General features: G+C 38.9%; 1 protein-coding gene across 21 annotated transcripts; it reads right to left on the reverse strand.

Moving 5' to 3' along the window:
- Positions 1–189: 189 nt before the first annotated feature.
- On the reverse strand, positions 190–22,216 carry LOC111942272 (interleukin-1 receptor type 1-like). Of its 21 annotated transcripts, none has more exons than XR_015284360.1 (14): positions 22,010–22,216; positions 19,965–20,046; positions 18,900–19,166; positions 17,717–17,783; positions 15,684–15,915; positions 13,940–14,129; positions 12,739–12,913; positions 11,509–11,574; positions 7,457–7,577; positions 5,988–6,133; positions 5,053–5,196; positions 3,817–3,981; positions 2,165–3,091; positions 190–471 (listed from the first exon to the last, which is right to left on the reverse strand). XR_015284360.1 is itself a non-coding variant. In XM_086880397.1 (13 exons), exons 4-13 carry the CDS (start codon positions 17,775–17,777, stop codon positions 2,715–2,717), a joined length of 1,677 nt encoding a protein of 558 aa, XP_086736523.1. In that variant the 5' UTR covers positions 17,778–17,783; positions 18,900–19,166; positions 19,965–20,046; positions 21,457–21,587; the 3' UTR covers positions 190–2,714. The 21 variants fall into 21 exon arrangements, 9 of the variants coding, with proteins under 9 accessions (XP_086736523.1, XP_086736529.1, XP_086736525.1 ...); XR_015284366.1 differs by having other exon boundaries at positions 17,717–17,859; positions 22,010–22,188; XR_015284362.1 differs by lacking the exon at positions 22,010–22,216 and adding an exon at positions 21,457–21,631 and having other exon boundaries at positions 17,717–17,859.
- Between the last annotated feature and the right edge of the window lie 97 nt (positions 22,217–22,313).

Below are 22,313 nucleotides of genomic sequence, written 5' to 3' on the forward strand. Positions count from 1 at the left end.
CAGAGCTAAGCTCAGGCAGGGTGAGGTGGTTTGTGTTAGTGTTGTAGCACAGCCAGGTTGACTGGCAGCAGCCTGAGTGAAGCTCTATTATAGCAGTCTTGTCAAGCCAGTGAGTCACAACTGCTGCTTTCCACTGTCCATTCTCAGCATGCTTTAGTGGAGAAATGAGGGCAAAAGAAAGAGCAGTGCTGTATGAAAAAAATATGTAGTGCCTTTATTAAATTTTAAAATGGACTCTTCCTTAAAGTGCCTCTACAAAACACACATGAAAATTTTAGCATCATTTGTATAAATACATCAAAAGGAACAAATACTTTTTTAAAAACACTATTTTGGCTCAGTAAAATAACCTTCCATTCCTAAAGTCAGGGATAACAAGTAGCAGTTCTCCTTTCAGTCTCTTCCAGTCAGCAGAAGTAATTAGGAGGATTGAGGTCACTGGAACTCTGTTGGCGGGTCTGCATACTTGAGCTGTCAAGATGAAAGCACAAAGTCAGTGTTACACCCTAGTTCTCAGAGTACAAATACCATAATGCCAGTGTCTGGTCTTCACAGTTGATTCAGGGATCTCCTTAAAGAACAGTTTTGTGACCAAACCACACAGCTTCTGTCCTATTTGATTCTTCTATCAATGTGAACCGTAACAATTGGCCTTGTTCAGATGGATCTCAAGGCCTTTTTACCCTACAACAGGCTGCTACTGAACACACACCATATTTAAAGGCACACTCCATGAACATCTAAGTAAATGTGGCACTTCATGACTAGGACTGATCCTCCCTTGACACTTCTCTTGTGACTAAAACACAGAATGAGAAAGGACTGAGCATCTGCATAGGTCATACATGACATTCATCAATAAAATACTTCAGTTTGAATTAGTCTGACATTTCAAATGCACTTCTTCCTCTCCTAGAAATGAAGGGATTCTTATTCCATTCTGGCCAAACACACACATAACTCAAAAAGCTCAGAAGGCACTGTCTCTCAAAAGCACTATTTCAAGTTTCCAGCACACACTGAGGAAACCAAAGTAATTTAGGTGAGAGAAGAACCTGCTTCCACAGTTTTTGTCACTTATCAGCCAGAAGAGATTTGTTTGTTTGAGTATAGAGACATAAGACTATTGCTTGAGCCATGAAAGAAGAAAAGCCAACATTTTTGTAAATTAATAGATGAATTCTGAAGGTTGTAGAACATAATTTTTTCCTGACAAACAAGTGGAGATACCAGAGGGAAAAATTCTGCCTAATACTGACTGTATTAGCAACAGCCTCCCAGAAGAGCTTGGAAAGTGATGGAGTTTGACACAAAAGCAAGTTGCTTATTTCAAAATAAAGGAGCTGCAAGAGAAAATATAGGTTGGAGTTTGAATGGGAGGAGAGCAAAAGGTGCTGCAAGAAAGAAGCTGATACGACACAAATTCAGAGTTGCAAGCAACAGTAACAGTCAATTCCTGAGGCTTCCCTACACAAGACCTCAAAATCTAATAAAAGGGTAACTTTCAAGGACAGACTGAAATTACATGGGCAATTTGGCTCTCATCTCCTGTTCCCATAAAATTAATAGCTATAAACACAGCATTAAAGAGGTCTGATGAATGTTTTTAATCAATCAAATCAATTCCCTGCCCCAAAAAAAGAACAGATAATTGCAAACTACATCACTGCCTAAAACTCAAACATAACTTTAGAGTTAACACTTGGGACATACAAAATACTATTAAAAATATTTTAAAATGAAAGAGAAAGGATTCAACATTTTACACAATTTCCCATTCCTTTTGTTTGGAAAGCTGTGACTACAGCCTCTAGTACAGAGTCATCTCAGATTCCTTCCATACCAGAGCAGAGGGAAAGGAGAAAAGGAAGCTGCTGCAAGGGGGAACATGGGCATCTCTCTCTACCCCTTGATGTGGTCCTTAATGTAAGCTGGATGAAGTCAATCATCCTGTACCCCCCATGACAGACTCTGTGTCATTAGCCAGTTGTTCCACTTGGGTAATAAATGGATTAAGCCATTTAACTGGAAATAAAAAGTTCTCTAGAGATTAATTTTTTGATTCAAATGACATTGATCTTTCAAATGTAAAAAAGATCAGGGAAGAGTATTTAAGCTTTGTCAGGTTCAACAGCACTTTTGGAGGGCTGGGATTGTCTCTTACCTTTTCTCCTGGATGGTAACACACTGATGCAGTAATATGGGAATTTATCTTTCCACAAACTGAACAACGCAAATAACAAACTTGTAACAAAGAAAAAGTTTGTGTCATTTCATTTAAACAAAAAAAAAAAAAAAAAGAAACAAACATTTACTGGCACCAGTCGTGTTCATTATATAATATCACAACCATAATTAGTGTAATTCCCTTCGTATTAAAACTTTAATTGCAGAAAAAAAAAATCTAATTTTCTTCATTGGTTTCAATTTTTTACAGTTTTTTGCCCTTTCACTTTTAATACCAAGGAATTTCACAGAATCATTCTTGGAAAAATACTTGTGTACTTCCTACATGTGCTACTGATGTTATTTCAAGGTGTTCTGTTGGTCCAGCCTGAAGTAAAAAAAGATTCACATCTGCAGATGAAGCTGTAGTACCTTCACTCCAGTAAATCTGTATGAGATTGCATGAAACAGATACATGTGACCCTCAGTCAATCCATCACCAACTGTGTGAACTGATCAGTCGTTAAGTGTCATTTCCCATTTGTTATTTAAGGCAAATTCAAGTCTTTTGGTAACAAATGCAATCCTAATAAAGAGCCACTTTTTCTGGATGGCATCTGGTAGCGCACTTTCTTCCAGAATCTGGTACTTGCTGAGTGGGACCTTTCTGAGACATTCCCTTTCCATCGGATAGCCCCGTGCTTCTGCTTAACGTATCTGATGGATTCCGGCATGGTTGCATAATCTTGTATTTTTTCAAGTTCAATGAGAATTACTTTAATGCTGTCTTGAATAAGAGCACTATGCATGGCTAGCTGCTTCTCAGACTCATCTTCCAGTATGCTGTAACAGGAGGGCTCTGGTACTAAAACAATTATCACTCTTCTACTTTGACGGATTTTTTCATCAGCAACGTTGATCACAGCTGTAGAGAAAAAGATTGTGCAAAATTAAGGTTGTACATTTCTGTTTTCTGTTACCAGTATTCTGCAGCTACTAACAGTTCACTAACTGTTTGATATTTAAGCCAACACACTTCATATCAAAATAGGGAGAGGATGTGAGCATGCAAACAGTTACCTTGGGTTAGCCAACAACAGATATCTGGCCAATACAACACAATCTGACCCCATCAGATTCTCTGTCTATATCCTTGTTTTGCAGAAACAGAGAAGAGCTACCAACTGTCTACTACTTATCTTGCTAACCATCATAAGTACAAATGCAAAAAAACCCCCAAGCTCCAGAACCACAGGACCTTTTTACTTTAAACAGTCTCTTCTGATATGCTCAATTGGTTTTATTACATGTAAGTGGAAGAGAAGAAAAGATTCCCTGCCATCAATGGCATTCCATTCAGTTAACTTGCAAAAAATGAAATATGGTAAATACCACACATAAATCCCATGGCTAAACCCTGAAAACAGACTATGGCATTTTTTCAAGCTGGAAAAATTAAGCAGCACTTTAGATTTTACTTCTCAGGGATCTTTTCCTTCTCAAACCACTACCAAAATCTTCAACTGTAAAGAAAAAACAAAGTTAATTTGATGGTGAGAGATATTTAGAATCCTATCTGACTGCCTGTTTCTCAGTTTATTTGCAGGTCAACGAGAAAACTCAATTCAAATTTGTCTTCAGCTAACTTACCTTCTCCTGGTAAATCATCTCTCCCAAGTATGAAGAGGTTATATCCACACTGTCTTTCTAAGACCTCTGGCAGTATCTTCAGAGCAAAAATATCTGATGAATACAAGCAACTTTCTCTATTCTTTGGATACACCACATAAGCATCATAGATCTTCTCATCTGAAACTAAGGAGTGAGCAACAGAACTTCCATAAAAATGAATTCTAAAGATATAAGAGCAAGCAAACAAACAAACAAACAAAATCTCTAAACTCTGGGGGGGTTTTCACTCATTTGAATCATTGTTTTAGGTCCTAATCCTGCTATATTAGCTAAACATGTATGATTATACAAAGCCTGAAATATTTGTAGGATCAGGCTTTCTAGAATTCAGGATGCTGAATCTGAATGGGCAAAAGAGACATGCAAAATTAAGTTGTAACTTTCTCTTTTGAACACTAAATTAAAAGTGTCATCACTGAATTATTTGAAGAACAGTGGACCCAGTGGTACAACTGATACTTAGATTTCCTGTTGCCATATAACTCATAGGTGGTGTTGCAACCTGGAGTTTCAAACCACAGCAGCCACTTAGACATGACAACAAAAACAAAGTGTCAAATTTCCAGATCCAAATTGTTTTAGATATTTTGGATCAAACTTTTCAGAAAGAACTAATTTAAAAGACTTCCATGAAAATCTAAGAGAATATCAATACCTCTAGAAGATACATGGCTAGAGAAACAGAAAGTATCTCCTCTCAGATATTTGGAAATTACCCATACTTCAGCATACTCTCACAGACAACACCCCTATCAACATTTTTTTGAATGCCAGGAAAGCAAAATTTCCAGAAAGTAAAATAATCAGAAATTCCTTTAAATAGAAAACAAAAGAAAGTTATATTTTTCTTGTTTCATCTATGGAAAACAAAAACATTTAACAATTCTAATGTATTACTGCTTTCTGTAACAACAGGAATTAAAAGTAATCTGAAAAACTGCTGTCAGAACATTATTCAAACCACTGGGATTGGTCTTCAGGAAAAGCAATGATAGTTCTGCATTCATGGAAAGTTGCTGATTTTTACCCCTGTAGATGCTTTTATCATCTGAACAAATTCTAAACATCTTAAAAACAATACTATCCTTTTAAAAACCCCAAGGAAGACCAATCATGATCCATGATAGTAACTCACTGCCTTAGAAGTAAAGGTGGAAGCTCAAAACCTCACTCAACATTGTTATATAAACATACCTTTTTTCCCCTGGAAAGAATGGCAGGAGTCCCGATACCAAAGGACAATATCAATTTTGAAGATCTTGTAGATAAAGAGAGTAAAAAATACTAAAAATACCAAGGAAACTCCTCCTCCAATTAAGTATCCCTGAATGTTTCGAGCTGCAGCAGCATAAAATAAGAAAGAAAACAAATAAAGTACAACTATAAAATAGAAACAGGGAAAGGCAAAGATTGTTCAAAATTGTTTAATCATTAAAATATTTTTTTTTAGAAGAAGTGAAAGAACATGAAAAACTGTTTAATGTATGCTTTCTGCCATTACTATTATCTGATAAAGCCTACTTTTATCTTTCAGAGAAAAAATACAATATGATAAATGAGGCTACTCTTCAGCTTAAACACCAAAATAAAATATTGACATATAATCCAGCACAACAACAGAGTGAGAATTCTTGTACAAAATTCTATCAGTTAGGAAGCAAGGAAGTCAAAGGTGGGGAGGTGATTTTCCAACCTGTTAATCTCCCCAGACCAACTAGCTTTCCATTACCTCTGCCCCTTCAATGACCTGTCAGTGAACTGACTCATTTACTGTCCTTAAAACAAACACCCTCCACAAACTGCATTTTTCAGTCAATGCATTAAAGAATTTCTGAGGTTAAATCCTACCAATAATCATTATGAAGAAATTATAGTCATGTAACAAGTTAGAGCTCATATCTACTTTCAGTCCTAAAGTACTGAATGAGAGAAGACAAAGCAAATCAAAAGCACTATTTTCTTTCATTTTGCTAAGAATGTGGCAAAAAAATTCACAGAGAAAGGTACTGAGATGCACTGCCCATTTTGCATAAAAGCACATCACACTGCTTTAGCTTTAAGTAGGGCATTGTCAAACTAACTGAGAAGTAAGTCAGTGATCACCATTTTATCAAGAAAAGATCTCTTACCTGGGGATTCCAATTTGATGTAGGCTGTAAATTGTTGAGAACCATATATGAAGTGGCAGAAGAATTTATGAGCATAGTCCTTTACTTTCACTTTTGAAATGTTAAATTTTGTTCCAGATACAGCAAGTCCATGAGGCAACCCCTCTCTGTCATTAAAAAAAAGGTAAAAGGGAAACATATCTGTACATATCTGAGTATCTATGCTGAATGAGACAGATTCATCTATCCACAAATACAAAAAAATTAATGTTTTTGTATCTCTATAAACCTAAGAATCTAGTAAAGCACAGTAAACATACACCTGTAACTAATGATTTCATGAACTAAAACTATACTGGGCTTAGTTGTTTGGTTTGTTTTTTTTTTGGTTTGAGTTTGTTGGGTTTTTCCCCCCGAGCTGGAGAGAGTGCACAGTTAGCAATTTGGCAGGTGACACAAAACTCAAAGGGATGTCTGATAAAACAACCAGCATCCGGAGGAATCTTGACAGGATGGACAAATTAAAAAAAAAAACCTCATGAAGTTCAAAACAAAATGCAAATACTTCATATGAAGAGGAATAACCAGATCCCAGGCATCCTAGACTGCATTAGGAAATACACTGCCAGCAGGTAAAGGGAAATGATCCTTCACCTCTGTTCAGCACTGGTGAGGTGTCACCTGGAGTAGTGGGGCCAATTTTGGGCTGCCTAGTACAAGAGACGGACAGATTTGCTGGAACAAGTTGTGTGCAGAGATGTGACACATAAGGAATTGGAGCATCTGTCATGTAAGAGAGCAGGGACTGCTCAGCTTGGAGAAGAGAAGGCTCAGGGGCAGGGGATGAATCTCATCAATACGTGTAAATACCTAATGGGAGGAAGGAGTGGAGAAGAGGGAGCCATGCTCTTTTCTGTTGTGCTCACTGACTGGACAAGAGGCTATCAACACAAATTGAATGACTTTCCCATCTGAAATTCCACCTGAACACTTTTTTACTTCAAGGTTGTCAGACTTTGGAACCTAAATGTCCTGCAACAAGAGCTTCTGCCTTGTGTTCTTGAGGATTAGCAGCTGTGTCTGTACTTAAAAAGGACCATTTTCACAAATAAAAATAAGTTGGGTGGGTGATTTTTTTGTTTTGGAAAAATCTATCCTTCCCATACTAATAATTGAGGACAGGCTTTAACATACTAGTAAAAAAGAAAAAAATCACATAAGAACAAATGCATAAGCAAGCATTAAAAATTGTATTTCACAATAGCATTATAAAAATCTACATGATTGCTTCATTCCATTTGTATCAGACACAGTATTTATAATAAAAATAAAACCTAACAATAATAATATACTGTGTTTGATACTGCCTTCTAATCAGCCTTTCAATGACTAGTGGCATTTGACTAGTAGTCTATAATGAATTCACTGTAAATTACTGCAATTACTTCACCTACAAATGCACCACAAATCCAATGTATAAGGATACTTACTCATAAAACTGTTCCCTGTAGGTTTTATCAAAGATATCAACGTCCTCATCATTAACTTGCCAGAATGGAATCAAGCCATTTATGCCACTTGATACGTTACATTCCATCACTACATGAGAGCCTACAAAAAAAAAAAAAAAAAAAAATGCAAACACAGAAACTGAAGGTCTTGTAATAGGAGCAGAATCAAGTGAGGAGGAAACAGCTAGGAAAAGGAGGGATATAAAAGAAACCTGCTTACCTTACGAAAAGCAAAGTCCTTAAACTTATCCATTTGTAATCCAAATTTGGGTGTCTATGATCTGGATATAAATTCCACTCTAAATGTAGGTGTCTAAATGTTCACATCTACATAGAGGCTAGGTGTCTTAAGCTAGTAACAGAGTTGATCTCTGCTGAAGTCTACGCACATTAAAGTAGGTACCTTCTAAACTGAACGACACTCCAGACTCCACTGAAAGATCTCGAGGGCTCAAATCAGTTGCATGTACACCTATGGTGACATCTGAGATGCTCTCCAGCATCCAAGGTATCCATATGGAGTTGTCAGACAGGACTCCAGATCTTCAAGAAAACTGCACTGCTAGAGTAGCCAGACCACCCAAAACACAAAGCACTCTTTGTGCAGGCAACTGAATTGAGCCCCTGTTGATACTGGCCTGAGTTGAAGACCCCGGATCATGTGCACATATGTGCAGACTACATCTGGGAGCTGAATCCCATTCCTAGTGACCACACATCTTAACTCCAAATCATGGTCTTTTGGCCACCACTCTCCACTGGGATGTTTTCTGAATATTATCACACTTTACTTCCAGCGCAAGCTCACCTGTCACTCAGTTCCTTTGCCACCAAGAGTCCAGATCTTACAGAACACCTCAGTATTAAGCAAGCCAATTTGCAAAATATATTTATTGCCAATGTACCTCAGCGAGCTCCATGTACAGGAAGGTAAGCAGCTTTCTTGGATTCCTTCTGTATTTTACCCATGGAAGTTACGATTTGATAGGAGAAGGTGGGCTCTCTCAGCTGGCCTATGTAAAGATCTTAAGTCTTTCATTTCCTAGAACCGCATCAGATCTAGATGCTTCCAAGGGATGGTCTCTAACAAAAGTATGGAATAAACCTTTAGCTCACATGACAAGAAGTTACTTGAACAAGAGTTCACACAGAAATCAGAGATGCTCCCCGATCTCTTCCCTCACATCCTTTCACCACAACAATTCTACTTTTTTTTTAAAGATGTGGTTTAGTGCATTACACAGTTATTAAAAAAAAAACCAAAACGAAACCACTCAATTGTTCCATGCCCTCTGTGTCCACACATTCATGAATGTACTGTTAAGTTTCTACTTAACCTTCTCCTGACATTTCTCATTCAAAAATCACAAAGGTATTTCCATACAGGTGTTCATGCAGCTGCTTAGAGATTCTGCCCCACAGCCAGCCATGTAGTAGGAGGATTTATTTTTTTTTCCCCAGTACCCATTGAAGGTACTGGAAAAAGAATATTGAATATTTCAATGGCAATGTCATTTCAAAACCAACAGAAACAAATCTCACCAAATGCCTTTTAAAAGTGTCCCCCCCTGTGACCCTGTAATAGGGAATCATCTCAGTAATCACAATAAACCCACTTTGTGGCTGGAGTCTCCTTTTAGTCTCACCAGTGGCTATTGCCCAAATGTCTGTAAGGTAGTCAAGGTTTGCTCATCCTAGGTGGTCCAAAGCATCCAACAATACACCAGCATGACTTTTAATTAATGCTGTGTTCAAGCCATAACAAACATGGACCAAATTCTACAATAAGGAGTCTAAACAAATTGTCCCATAACAGAGTCTTAATGACTTAGGCTGAGAGTCACAGGCAGCCCCTGGATGAATAAATTGCTCAGAAAATACTATCAAGGATTGAAAAAACCCTAACACTGCCTTCAGTAAATTTAAGAGCCTGAAGATCAGACTCCTTCTGAGTGCAGGCTGCATCAGTGAGAACTTTTCTGAATTAAATGAGAAGTCATAACTACCAGTCAAAACTGGGGATGAGACCTACATGATACGTTAATGGGTGGGAGATACAGAACAGGGAAGCTCAACTGTAACATTACTTAATTTCTTCCATAGTTACAATTACAAAGAAGAAGGCAAGTTTTCACATAAAGATTAGGGTTATGTGAGGTAAAATAATTATCATGGAAAGTTTCCCTGTTGTAATCCAAGATCTGGTTAACAAATTTCCTTAACAGTAAACTGAAAGTTTTTCAGGCATGAAAAACTTCATATTGTTTGTAATGAAGACAGAAAAGATGCAAATACAAGAAAAGAAGGGGCTGCTGAGTGATTCTAGACTATTTCAACAGAATTAAATAACCATCTGAAGACCACAAGACTGTAAGCCTTTAAAATAATACTTATTGTATCAGATCCTGAATATCCTCACTGTTTAAAACAAAGCCTTCTGGACTTTGGAGGAACATAATTTCTATTAAAACTCATTTGCAATTCTGGTCAAAATCTACTGATCTTCACCAGAACCTGGCAACTTCAAAGTTAACTTTCACAAGTTATTGAGGCCAAAGATAAAAGAAATGAGCAAACAAAAAACCTACCAAAACCCCAAAATACCTCCAAACATACATACAGAAAACCCACCAGAGTTTTAGTGCTGTCCAATTTAATACCATATATTCAAAGTTAGAATTTGGGACAGACAAAAAATATTTGACATGATATGAAAAGAAACACAAAGCTTTAACTGGAGAAAATAAACACCTGTTACACACAATATTTACAAGCTCAATGTCAGAAAAAGCAGTGGCAAAAGTAGCTGTTATGTGAGATTCCCTCAGAGTGACACACATAAATAATCCACAAAGGCGTTACCTCCCATGTGGTATCAGAGTCCAAATGCTCAGAGCTTCTCTAATCATCTAATTTCTCAAAAGATTATAAAACTGTTTCCTGTACTAGGAAATTCCAGTAAATAGCCAATCACACTTCTCCGAAATCAGTTAATGCCCTTTTAAATCAAATATTTTGTTTGAAACTGCCCCCTTTGTTACAAAATGGTTTTAAAAAATACAGTTCAAACAGTTCCAATCTCATTCTTCTGGACTGTGTCAGTAGAACACAATTCTGTCTGGTATGTGGTGGACTTTAAACACATGTAAGTTTGCTTAAGACTGCAATACCATATACTTGGCCCAGAGAACTAAAGAATAACTGAGGTTAAAAGAGAGGTCTTCAATTCAATTTCCTCCTCAAAGTGTGGCCTGATTCTGAGGTCAGACCAGGCTGCTCAGAGATTTATTCACTCAGGTTCTAAAACTTCTAAAGACAGACAGTGAAACTTTCCTGGGCAGCCTACTGCACTGCCCAGCTGTCCTCCAAGTGAAGAAGTTATTCTTTATACCCAGAATATCTTATTTAAGAAATTTCCAAGATAAGCAGTACCTGGGATATGTATCAACTAGCAGCTCACTGTTTCACAAAAGATCAGTTTCCAAAATCTGTATTACTCTAAAACAAGGAATAAAATCCAGGTTGTGGAGAGGGAAGGGAGACGGGAAGCATACAGAAAGAGAAAGAGCTACTGAAGTGGTCAACTGCTAACTATCCTAATGTGCTACATGTACATAAACCACATATACTGTGTCTCAGTATATTTCCACATATGTGGAATATATATGGAAATATATATTCCACATATGACGCAAACACTGAGAAGTGGTAAAAAGGACAGATGGAGATAACAGAAAATAAATAAATAAATAAATAGATAGATAGATAGATAAATAAATAAATAAATGAATGCATCCTGCACAACAGTGCTGGTCAAGAGACTGCAATCTTAGGCACAGTTACTTCCCCTGACAACTTATTTCTGGGAAATCACATTCTATTATCTATCCTCTGTCGTCCAGATATTCTCTTCAATCCACAAACTTCAGTCCCACTGAAATCTGTGGAACTGTTCACATATCATTTTGTAAAGACCAGGAGCTTATTTGTTTCACTTAAAGTTAATGATCTCTTAAATAGTTACTACTTACCAAGTTCTACTTCAATTGTATTGTTCCTTGGATAAATAAACTCTGGTTGCATCTGCAGTGGTTTTTCTAACCAAAACAAAGGAAAATAAAACCTTCAGGCAGGAAAAGATCCATGACTTAATTCAATTGACAATAGTTTTGGTTTTACAGTGGGTTTGGTTTTATGATTGGTACTACTGTAGTACCATACTTACTATGAGTTCCATATTTAAAACAGAAATGTCTTACATTTGCTCTACTCTTTCCAAGTTATTCTATTTTAGCTCCCAAGATAACAAAAAAAAACAACAAAACTTTAAAATGCTTTAAAAAAAATTCTCAGATTTACTGGCAGCAGATATGAAAGCAACACAAATCAAGAAAACAAAGACAAAACCAAAAAATGCAGAAATGCAGTTAACTTTTTCAGAGATAGATAAGGAAGAAAAAAAGGGTTGTATCAATGACCTCCTAGATAAGATGAACATTTTTTTAAGTACAAGTTTAAATAAACATGTATAAACATGTACATAAACTGGGCTGGAATTGTATTGTTCTGCACAATGTATAGATTGGTTGCCAACAACCCACTGTTCATATATCATCTACATAAAGTCAGAATTTTGGTTTAACCTAAAAAGATGGACCTGCTGTCTCCAGAGAGCTATTCTGATAGCACTATTATCATGTTACTAGTCAGGCCGCCAGCAACATTGCCCACAAAGACATAATCAGAATGGTAAGTGCAATAAATGACACTACTGGCAGAATGAGACAGCAGAAAAGCACAACTAAGTGCCAACAGTAAGCCAATCTGTTTCTAGAGGAATATTTATTAACTTTGTATTACTTATACAGCTTGTCACATCTCCTTTCCCATCAATGGAGAAGCAAGTTCACCAACAGGGCTTCAAGCAGGTCATTTGCTGCGATAAGTCTCAGGAGAAAAAGCTTTTATTTTTAAGTTTATTTACTTTAATGGTGCAGTATTTGTTTTGGCAAAAGCAATACCTCCACCACTGCTTTCTTGTAATTCAACCCTGCATTACTCATTTTACCAAGACAATTCTTCCTCAAAAGCAATGCTTAAGTGTAACAACATGCCTCATTGCCTTTCAATTTTATGTTCAGGAATAAATTAAAGAAGACTTACAACTCTGTTTTTCAGAGCTGAAAAGTAACATGCCAAATATCTTATGCCTCCATACAAACGTTTGCAGCATAGCCAAGAGAACAACCTCATGCACTCACCTTTAACCTCTAGCTTTATGGTTCTTGAAACATTATATTGTTTTCCCATATATGTGTATACCATATGGCACGTGTAGTTTCCTCTGTCTTGCACAGTTACATTACGAATCAAGACAGCATTTTCACCCTCTGCCAAAAGAAGTCGCTTGTCTTCAAGAAATCCAGGTTTACACTCCTAAACACACCAAAAGTACCTGTGAATTAAGGGAACTAAAAACCTGACAATTAAATCAGTTAATGAACTCTAGTGATGGTGAAAATACTTGGCAAAGTATTTTGAGATACTTGATGATTTAAAATTACTTCAAAATACTTGAAATTACTTCTTTGAAAGCCATGATGTAGATTCTTCTCCAAGCATCAGTACAATTTAACATGTTTCTCCATTTGCACTTTTTTTAAAAAATCACTGCTGCCTATCCTTGACGTTTTCAAATGCCGTGCTTTAGTTCACTGCCTTCATTAATAGCTGGACAGCTTTCCATCTCAGGTATAGTAGAAATCATTACACATGCAGCAGAGCTGATGAGAATACATGTCTGCACCCCTACTTCTCTGTGTGAACGAGCTGCTATTGCAACGCCTCGTGCTGTTTGGGTGTATCACCATCTCTGTGGCAATACAAATTCAGGGAAAAAACCTTCCTTCTCTTTCTTGACCTACCCGCAGTGGAGAATCTCTTCACCTCAAAAGATGTATAGGTGCAGCACCAAGGTTATTTAGCATGTATAGGCCCATTGCTTGAATACTAGCATCAGAATTAGGAGTTGAACTATTTCAGAATTTTACCTTAACACAGAGAAAATATGTATCTCCAAGCCTGCACATTCTACAGAACATTTTTTGCAGAACCAAAAAGCAAGCAGCAAAAGAATACCACAGATAGTGGTATATCAACAGATAGTACATCTCTATCTAATATTGGAATATTAGAATATTCTCTAATATCCTGAGAAACTGAAATAATTATGCAAAGCCTTCTCTTTACAGAAAAATAGGAGTTCTAGAACTTATTAACTACATAAAATAATCAAAGGAAAAAACAGAATTTCACAAATCTTATTCACACTCATGCCTTACTCAAACTGTAGATAAAACAAACCTTCCCTTCCAAAAACTGCTTTTCACAGTTACTTCATAAGACATTTTAAATAATAATACATTTTGTATCTTGTATATATGAAATACACACACTCAGTACCTTATACCAGTGTACTTCAGGCTGATTATTGTCTTCATCTTTAAATTGTTCTAGATCAGGGCATATAATTTTTCCAGTTTTTGTACTCATCACTTTTTGTTCAAACTTCATTTTTCCATTAAAACACAAACCATTATCATTCTTAAAAACTGTTAACTTTATAGTTTTTTTGTTAGAGTGGTTAAGGCTCCTGTAATTAGAACAGCAGATAAGTCAGGTCATTAACAGTAAGGTTCACTATTTCCAGCAAGTCAGGGAGAGGGACTTCAGCATCTCCAGCAGCCTTGCCTCTATAACACCCCTGCTTTATTCCCCTAGTTTGGGGAATCCATCCTCAGCCCCTCAGCCCCTGTTCCAGGTGAAGAAATGAAAATAAGCTCTCAGTTTGGCTTGTGAGCAGAAGCAGAGTTTACTCTGGACACATGAGATGGGATGTCAGGACTTCTCAGAGCTGCAGTTAAGGCCTAAGTATCTGATGCACAGAATGTTAACAAAATGCTGCATACAGTTAATACAACTGAACCCTAGCAAGGTTTTTGTTCTGCTGATATTGTGTAAGCCAAGGATGCAAGGTGCCCAAAGGAACCACGTCTCATAGTATATACTAAAACCATAGCAGGAAAGGCTAAACTAAAATTATGCAGCTGGGTAGTTTTGAAGGGATTACATGTCTTCTGACTTCCAATTTTGGTTTCAGGGTAAACTCTAGTGAATGTCTGTGACATTGGAAGATTTTGCTGATAATTTTTACTACATTCACAACCCAAACCCTCCAGCTTAACTGGTGTACTCTTTGCACACCAGTACACATAACTACAGACTACTAAAACAAATTCAGGATCACCTGAAAAGCCTGTGTTGGCTGTTCTCAGTGTGTTGTGACAACACCATGAGGAAAAGAACATTTTATGTCTGTCTTCCCAAAGTTAATTTCCTGTTCAACACACAGTGAATTTCAACCATTGTAAAAAAGACCTAAGTGATGAAGTCCAGTGCACTAATCTTAGCTATTGATCTAGACAGAGCTTTAAAGTACTAAAAAATCTGGATATAGATTATTTTCAAATAATCTATTCCTTTTTTATTTCTGTGTACACTCAGATCATTTGAGTAGTATTAAAGATACATTATTTTCAGTCTTTAAAGCTGTCTAGCACACTGCTTTGCTCTTTTAATGTATTCTCATTTTTGACCAGTAAGACATGGTAATATTTTAAAATAAATCATAAAAACTGTTTTCAGTCTTTTAACTTGCAGATTTCTAGTACAATTTCCAGTAAATTACTGAGCTCTCCAGAAAGTCTGTGTGGTGATAAAATGCAAAGTCTGCCCCTCTTCAAATGTTCTTACATTTAGCCTTGTCCTACAAAGAAACCAGTGTTGTTCTGATCTGTCAGTATCAAACAGCAATTTCAACACAGGAAAAGCCAAAGAAGTTAAGGCATTTTCCTGTGACCTTACACTTCATCCAAAACAAACAAAGCAAACAACCACCCCCACAGACCATTTTTAGTATCATCATGCTTTAAGATAAAGAGTCCTCTGTATGAACCACTTTTGCAGTGCTAAATGTGTGGAATAGCAGAGAAACAGGCATCATGCAGAAACAAAAACATGGTCAAAACAGTGCTTTCAACTGATCCAGGCATTCTACCTAAACAAGAAGTTTTGTAAACACAAGTTCCACAAATTAATTATCACACTTGCAAGCACTAGCAATCCACTTGTTTCCTTCCTTCCTTACCTTACACTGCATTCATAAATTCCAGAATCTTCCAGCATTGCAGGAATAAACCAAAGCAAGCCCTCTCGCTGGTGGATCCTGGCATCTCTCTCTGTGGTCACTGGTGTAGCACTACCATTTTTATACCACGTCAAATTGTAATCAGAGTGAAGCACTGGCAATGTAATTATTGGGCAAGTAATAGATGTAGGCTCTCCAACAAGCACAAAGTAATTACAAATAACACACCCTTCTGTTAAAAAAACAATGAAAAAAAATGAAAAAATTATCAATGCTTTTAATTTGCATACTTTTATGTTTAAGAAGTATTAATACCCATTCCAAGTTACACAGAATCAGAAAAACTTTCTGTAACAATTTATCATTAAAACATCACAGTGTTATTCTTTTTTGTTTGTTACCACCTTCTGGTTGAGAACATGAACACATATTTTACAAGCTTAAGGAACAACTTCCCTCTGTTAAGGTAGCCAGCAACAAGCACATGCAAGGCAAACAGTCTCACTGCAAACCAGGGTGTAAGAAGATCCATGGCATTCATCAGGCAGCTCCAAGATTCCCAACTTACCTGTCGTGTTCTTGTTATTTAACTGTGCTAGTACTTTTGCAGAATTGACAGATTCTTAAAGTAAATACTATCTATGTAAAGCACAGTGTAAACAGTAGCAGCGCAGAACTCTTGACAGTATTCTGCTACTATGACTTTGGGCCAAAAACAAATCAAGAAAAAAAACAAAAACTCAGAAAGAAAAAGTATTTAGATAAAGATTTATTTTAGATTAAAATTTAAAAGTATTTAGATTAATCATTTAGATTAAGAAGTCTTGAGTATAATGTATTATTTCCTTCCTACATTTGTGCCTTTAACTAGAAGGCCCATTATTGAGAACATCACACAAAAGGCAAATGTAAACATAGTTTTTATAATTATAACTGTGTAACAAGTTGACAGGACACAATCACGCAGCCTAGCAAGCATTTCCTTCAACATCAGCCAAAAAAAATCAGAGAAAAAAGCACAGATATTGCAAAAAGTTATCAAGAGCTTGAATATGCAATCAAAAACATACTGGAGAATACAACTGTAGCACAAACAGAGCTGACCATTTGGCTATAAAGCAGATTGCAAAACTTTCAAGCTTTTGCATATATTTGTCCAGAAAAGCTGTGGGTGCCCCACCCCTGGAAGTGTTCAAGGCCAGGTTGAATTGGACTTTGAGCAACTTAGTCTAGTGAAAGGTGCCCCTGCTCATGGCAGGGGGGTTGGACTGGTGACTGATGATCTTTAAGGACCCTTCCAATCCAAACCATTCTGTGATTTTATGTCCAACACTGAATTTTTACGGAACTGCAAAACATCTGCTTGAACTGATTTTACGCAGTTAATATCTTTAATTTTAATCTAAGCAATTCAAATCTTGCTTAATGGCTGTACAAATACAAAGTTAACATATTCAATTTCAAAATAAATTAAATCTTCACTAATATTTCTAATATCACTACCTTTCCATTTAAAGACTTCCAAGTAGGTGTCCATATAGCTCTAATTCAGGGACATTAGTATTATACTGCTTATACCAAGAGTAGCAAGACAACCATGATTAATTTATGCAGTTCTAAACTTTACTGAAATACTAGACCTATCATTAAAAATATTACTTATTTAACTGTAAAGAAAACTCAGCCCTACTGCTTTCAGGACTAGACGTACAGAATGTCTCAAAGAAGGCACACTACAGCTAACCTTAAGTCAAGGAAGCCAGTCACTTTGGGATTTCTTCATAAAAAAAATGGCTAATCAAAGCCTCAGAGCCCTAAATTTATGCACCTAGATTTTAAAAAAAACTATCTCCATTTGTCCATGACATCTCTAGTGCCATTTGGATCCAGCAGATATTCAGCTAGCATCAACATGCTAAAGCAAAAACAAACCCTACTTATTCTCAGTAACTCTTTCTTACTAAATACACACAACTCATCCCTTGCAGATTTTCTTTTTTAAAATGGTAATTTCAACAAAATATTTAACCTACCAGCACTGAAGAGAGGTATCAGTACAATGAGATGACCAATGAGCAAAAACATAGATGTCATATTTTCCTGCAAACCAGAAGTTATTTCCATTAGTGTGGTAAAACTGTTCAAGATGCACTGCTCTCTACACCCTGCATTACTCCTTAAGAAAAAAAAAAAAAAAAAAAAAAAAAGTAAAACCAGAAGAAGCATTAGTCATCTTGGGGAGGGAAAACTTGGATTTGGTAACTTAGGCCCAGTCATTGAAGATTTCAATTACAGCAGCTCTTGGCCTTCACAAACAGCTGCTCAGCTTTCTGCTAGAACTTTTCCTGGAACTGGAACTATGCTGATGGAATAACTCTTGCATAGTGTAATATTCTTAAACCAACATACTTAAACAAAAAAAAAAAGAACCCCACAACCATCAAGCACAGACAAATTAGCATAGTGATTTAAGCTATTCTTCAGAATTAAAAAAAAAAGCTTGATTAAGCTACTCTTCTTTCCAAATGCTTACAAGAGACACAATCACAGAGATGTAAGAGGTTTCCTTCTTTGAACTGTTCTCATACAGCTGAGACAGCTTTTAAGAGCAGTAACTTGCAGTTCTTTACAGAAGGATAAGCATACTGTAACTCCAGTATCATCTGCCACTTAAAATGAGCATCTAAAGTCAAATGTCTGTGGAAACCACAGCTAATATGAATTGCTGTGGTCAGACACAAAAAAAAAGTGTCCAAGGATTGTAGTTTCAATTCATACCTCAGGTCTTTTTTTCAGTTTTCTCCAACAAACACACAACTGAACACACATCCGCTGCCCTCATGGGCCACAAGTGGCTTCTACGAAACTCTAAACCTTAACCAAGTCCTGCTTCCCTCTCAGATACACCAGCATTTTTTTGGTGTCATCAGAGACCTCCGCAAGCTTTCTACTGTCAACCAGCTGGCAAACAATTAAATCCTTCCCCTTCTGACAGCTAATTGTAGACTAAGATCTGCATCCAGTGGCCTTTCCTTTCCTCGGCTTTTGACTATTTTGCAAGGTTCTGCCTCTCACTCTAAAGCAAGCTGGTTTCACATGTAGCAGTCCATTGCAAAACATTTATTGCACAGGTCCTAATTAATATTTGCCTTCTACCCAGCTAGAAATGGCAGGAAGAAGATAAGTTATTCCATGAAAAAGTAAGACATGACTTACTTTTCTGTCCAATGTAATTCACTTCAGTTGCAAACAAGCCACAGCAGTTCCTTCTTTTGAAGCATTTCATGTGCAGGAGTTCTGGGGCATTAGGGTAGGTCACACAGTGTAGAGTTCAATAATTTAATATAACAGCCTTCAGGTAAGTTGTTCTTTTGCAAAGTTTATCTGACGAAACCCTCATACCACAGTCCTTATTTAGTAGCCTTGTATGTGCTTCTGTAACTTGCCAACAAGCAGGTCATCATTTTTGGAGTTTCAGTTTACCTGTAAAAAGCAGAGAAAGGGAAAAAGAGATTTTACAAAACATATCATTTGGACAGCACATACAAAACTAAATTTTCTACAGACATCCTAAACATAAAAGCAAGAGCATCCCCCTGTACATTACAGAGATGACTTAAAAGAGCAACAAAACTTGCAGTACAGACCGACCAAGAATTCCAGCAGATACCTTCAAGAAAAGACGTTTCTGTCAAAAACAACACAATGTTACACATGTGTCAAGCAACTTTGTAAGACACGGTCAACAACTAAAAGGAAACAAATACATTTAAGGCACATTTAAGTGAAAATAATTAGCACTGTAATAAAGGTATGCTGACATTGACACAATGACCACAAATTTTAGTCATTATGTCTTCTTTCCAGACAATCATGCAAGCTGCAGAACTACAGAAAAGCTGTATATTTAAGACAAACCCATTATTCAGGGCATTCTGGTGAAGCTACATCAAAATGTAGTCAAAGAGTATTAACAAAGAAGCCTGCAACAGTTAGGTCTTTGCAAGCTAAATTCCAGTTCAACTTTGAGACAGTATTAACTGTTCTAAATCTTAACTTATTTCTTCAAGTTCAGGTAACTGCCCCAATTTTTACCAAACAACAGGACAGGAACAAAAACAGTGTGTGTAGCTGTTCATAACTGGCCACCACTGGTTGACTCTACAACAGTGAAGTGCTATCTATTCATTCTGTCCCACATCAAACTAGAAACAATGAGTGTTTCCAAACCACACAGAAAAGAGCAGACTTATTAATATTTAAATAAATTGAAAACAGTACCTTCTTTCAGTATTGAGTGGAAGGAGTTCATTTCACAGTCCATGCTTTGAATACTTTTCTAAGTCATTTTAACTCCTGATACCTGTCAATATGAAGTAATAAGAATTTTAATGTAGCACATTTTTTATTTAAGTCCAAATTAAGTTATTAAGCTTCCAGGATCATTCTCAATGTACTGTGAGGAGGCATTTAAAAGAACCTGAATATTTCATGCAGACAAAATTATATTTACAAAAAAGAGTGATGCAAAGTATTTAAAAATAGTCTTAATCTCAGGAGGAGAGAGGAAATTAGTAATATAAAAAAAAAAAAGTAATAGGTGTTTCGTTTCTCATTTCTTATAAAATATGTGAATTAAAATATCTGAATTAAGGATCCTGCATTCTAAAATAACTTTTGCACAAGACTTTTTAACCTGTTTTTTAAGGATCTAAACACATACAAGTGGTCCAAGTCAAACAAGTGCCCAGTGCTGAACGTCTGAAGTAGAAAAACAAAACACATCCAGCAGCTTGCTTGAGTCCCTGTAGAAAACGCTACAAAAGCTACACACGCTTCTGTGTCTGGAAGCACACAGAGCCTTGATTCAGCTCGGTAACCTTTTTAATGGATCTCTCCTACCAAGCTGTGACTCCCCAGGCTGCTGCCAAGCACCGTCAAGGCTGTGACCAGCACAGATCTGAGACTATCAGAGCAGCAGCTCCTTCCTGGGTTTGATACAGGCATCTCTTTCACCCAAAACCTTGCTCTTGTCACACAAACAGTTAATAAAGAGCCCCGTCTGACCACCGTTATGCAATAAATAAATAAATACAGAAATGGTTTCTGTAGTGTTTTACCAGGTCAAGAAGATTTACGCCAAGCATTTTCCTGCTTCCTGTTACAAGTACTTTAAAAAATGTGGCAGCATTACCACTCCTATAGCCTTTATTTGTCCATCGTACTTTCTACCTGAGCTTGTACAATGCGATACACAACGAGGAAGCAGACACAAACGCAGAATAAAAAATGACTGCCACGGAAGCTATTTGGGGCCATAAAAGCTGAGAAACCAGCAGCCACAAAGATTGAGAGACTGCGCCAACACACCCCACAGAAACATACACGGCCTCAAAACACAGTTGAAAGCAACAAACCCACTGTCGGTTTTCTGGAAGCCGTCGGCACCGCAGCCTCACCGGGCCAGGGCAGCCCGACCGCCCCGGGGAGCCCCGGCAGGGCGCTCCCCACACAGCCAAGCACAACAGGAGAGGCGCGGGGAGGGAAAGCACAGCCGCCCCCAACCTGCAGCCCTCAGCCCATCCTCCCTGCCCTCTCCACTCTTCCCCGCCACGCAGGCGGCACTGGAAGCCGAGCCCAGCCCAGCCCAGCCCAGCCCAGCCCAGCCCAGCCCAGCCCAGCCCAGCCCAGCCCTTTCCAGCTCAGCTCGCCCCGGCCCGGCCCAGTGACTGAACGAGGCGCTGTCCCCTCAGGGCCCCCGGCCCTTCCTCACCTCCCTGCGCTCCCCGCCGGCTGCCCCTGCCCGCTCCGCGTAGCGGGGCACACGGGCACCGCTCCTCGCCTCGCCCGGGAGCCACGGCCGCCGCCCCCGGACCGCCCTCGGGCCGCCCCCGGACCGCCCCCGAACAGCCCTCGGGCCGCCCCCGAACAGCCCTCAGACCGCCTCCAGCCCGCCCCCGAACCGCCCCCGAACCGCCCCCGGACCGCCCCCGGGCCGCCCCCGAACCGCCCCCGGGCCGCCCCCGGGCCGCCCCCGGACCGCCCCCGGACCGCCCCCGGGCCGCCCCCGAACCTCCCCCGGACCGCCCCCGAACCGCCCCCGGACCGCCCCCGGGCCGCCCCCGGACCGCCCCCGGGCCGCCCCCGGACCGCCCCCGGACCGCCCCCGGGCCGCCCCCGAACCTCCCCCGGACCGCCCCCGGACCGCCCCCGGACCGGCCCCGGACCGGCCCCGACCGGCCTGGCCGGGCTCGGCGGAGTCAGGGGCGGTGAGTGGCACCTGGGAGTCCGGCGCCCTGCCGGCGAGTCCCAAAGGCATGCAGCACCTGGCACAGGGCGAGCTGGTCCTCACGGTGTCCTCCTGTATGACCTCCTGCTGGGCATCTCCCCGCAGCTTGGCTAAGCCCGTTTTCTGGGCCATCAGCCCACTTCCTTTGGCCGTCACGCCTGGGTTTAGCTCCCCTGCAGGCTGGGATCCCGTGGGCTGGCGAGCTGACTTCAGTGCAGTTTCCCTCAGGCTGCCCTCGGGGCTCATGGCAAGCCTTGGCTAGGCTGACCTTGGAAAGAAAGCCCTGTGGCCAGCTCAGCGCTCAGCTTTGCTACAGAACAGGACTGATGCCCATTTGGCAG

Source organism: Cyanistes caeruleus, chromosome 3, assembly GCF_971803275.1.
Source record: "Cyanistes caeruleus chromosome 3, bCyaCae1.hap1.1, whole genome shotgun sequence".
In the NCBI taxonomy this organism is placed as follows: domain Eukaryota; kingdom Metazoa; phylum Chordata; class Aves; order Passeriformes; family Paridae; genus Cyanistes; species Cyanistes caeruleus.

What these genes read in the sequence shown, in the direction of transcription:
- LOC111942272 (XM_086880403.1), bottom strand. Translation starts at nt 17,807, where the DNA reads ATGGAAATAACTTCTGGTTTGCAGGAAAATATGACATCTATGTTTTTG. An exon ending in GATACCTCTCTTCAGTGCTG is followed by an intron (nt 15,916 to 17,716) that starts GTAGGTTAAATA and finishes TTTTTTTAACAG; the next exon opens with AAGGGTGTGTTATTTGTAAT. An exon ending in CATCAAATTGGAATCCCCAG is followed by an intron (nt 5,197 to 5,987) that starts GTAAGAGATCTT and finishes ATGCTGCTGCAG; the next exon opens with CTCGAAACATTCAGGGATAC.